The 1,242-nt window shown below is 74.3% G+C and overlaps 1 protein-coding gene across 1 annotated transcript; it reads right to left on the reverse strand.

The window, feature by feature from the left end:
• Nucleotides 1–15: 15 nt before the first annotated feature.
• Nucleotides 16–1,120, reverse strand: EMIHUDRAFT_125224 (hypothetical protein; the record flags this gene model as incomplete). Its single annotated transcript, XM_005758437.1, has 2 exons — nt 16–754; nt 901–1,120. Coding segments are annotated over 2 exons (959 nt in total), but the record flags the coding sequence as incomplete, so codon positions are not given.
• Between the last annotated feature and the right edge of the window lie 122 nt (nt 1,121–1,242).

The raw sequence follows: 1,242 nt of genomic DNA on the forward strand, positions 1-1,242 counted from the left end.
GACGGTGGCGGACACCGGCCACGTAGGAGGTGAAGACGTCGGCGGTAAAAGCCGAGATCGCCAAGGTGACGGCCACGAGGGAGGCAGGCTTCGGCCCCGCCGTGGAGGACAGCCGGTGCCGACGGAGGATGCCGGTGAAGGCGGGGGGCGTCGAAAACGGGTGGGGGGGTGAAACAGTGGCGACGGAGGCGACGGGGATGGTGGGGGAGGCGAGGGCGGTGGTGGAGACGGAGGCGGGCTCGGAGGCGGCGGGCTCGGTGGTGGGGGTGAGGGCGGTGGCGACCTTGGGGGAGGCGGCGACGGCGGCGGGGAGGGCGGCGGCGGCGACGGAGGCGGCGGCGAGGGCGGGGGTGGGCTTGGCGGTGGCGGTGACGGCGGTGGCGATGGCGGTGGCGGCGAGGGTGGTGGCGACGGAGGTGGGGGTGAGGGCGGCGGCGGTGAGGGCGGCGGCGGCGAGGGCGGGGGTGCAGGTGGAGGTGACGGCGGCGGCGATGGCGGAGGCGAGGGCGGAGGCGAGGGCGGAGGTGAGGGCGGTGGCGACGGCGGAGGCGACGGCGGCGGCGAAGGCGGCGGCGACGGTGGAGGCGGCGATGGCGGCGGCGATGGTCGAGGCGGCGGAGAAGGATGGGGCGGCGGCGGCGACGGCGGGGAAGGCGGTGAGCTCGGCGGCGGGAAGGGCGGCGGCGAGGGGATCGGCGGGTGGCTCGGCGGCGGCGACGGCGCGGGCGACGACGGTGGGAAGGGCGGCGGCGCGCTGTAGCACGAGAGTCGATAATAGAGCTGCTCGCCTCCCGTGGTGGCTAGCATCGCGTAGGTGAGCATGCCTCCGCCGCTCGTGGCGGTCTCGCAGTCGAGGTAGCTGAGTAGTGTCGTCTCGTCGAGAGGGGTCGCGGTCTTGACCGACGCGAAGGGCGAGGGCAGCGGCGAGGTGCTCGGCGAGTTGGAGGCGAAGAGCGTGCCGTCGACGAGAGAGACGTCGTGACCATACGAGCCCGCGAGCTGCAGGCCGACCGTGTTGGGGATCTCGAAGGCGAGGTTGATGATCGAAGGGTTGGGCTGGGCGGCGAGGAAGCTCTCGCCGACGCGGATGGTGAGCTTGACCTCGGTACCCGCCTCCCAGCTGGTCGGGTTGGTGGAGAGGTGGGCGGAGCAATGGGGGTCGAGGTTGCCGACGGTGCAGAGGGTGGGCGCGAGCGGAGGCGGCGGGCTTGGCGGTGGAGGTGGGAAGGGAGGCGGCGATGG

This window comes from Emiliania huxleyi (genome assembly GCF_000372725.1).
Source record: "Emiliania huxleyi CCMP1516 unplaced genomic scaffold EMIHUscaffold_8614, whole genome shotgun sequence".
NCBI classification, from domain to species: Eukaryota; Haptophyta; order Isochrysidales; family Noelaerhabdaceae; genus Emiliania; species Emiliania huxleyi.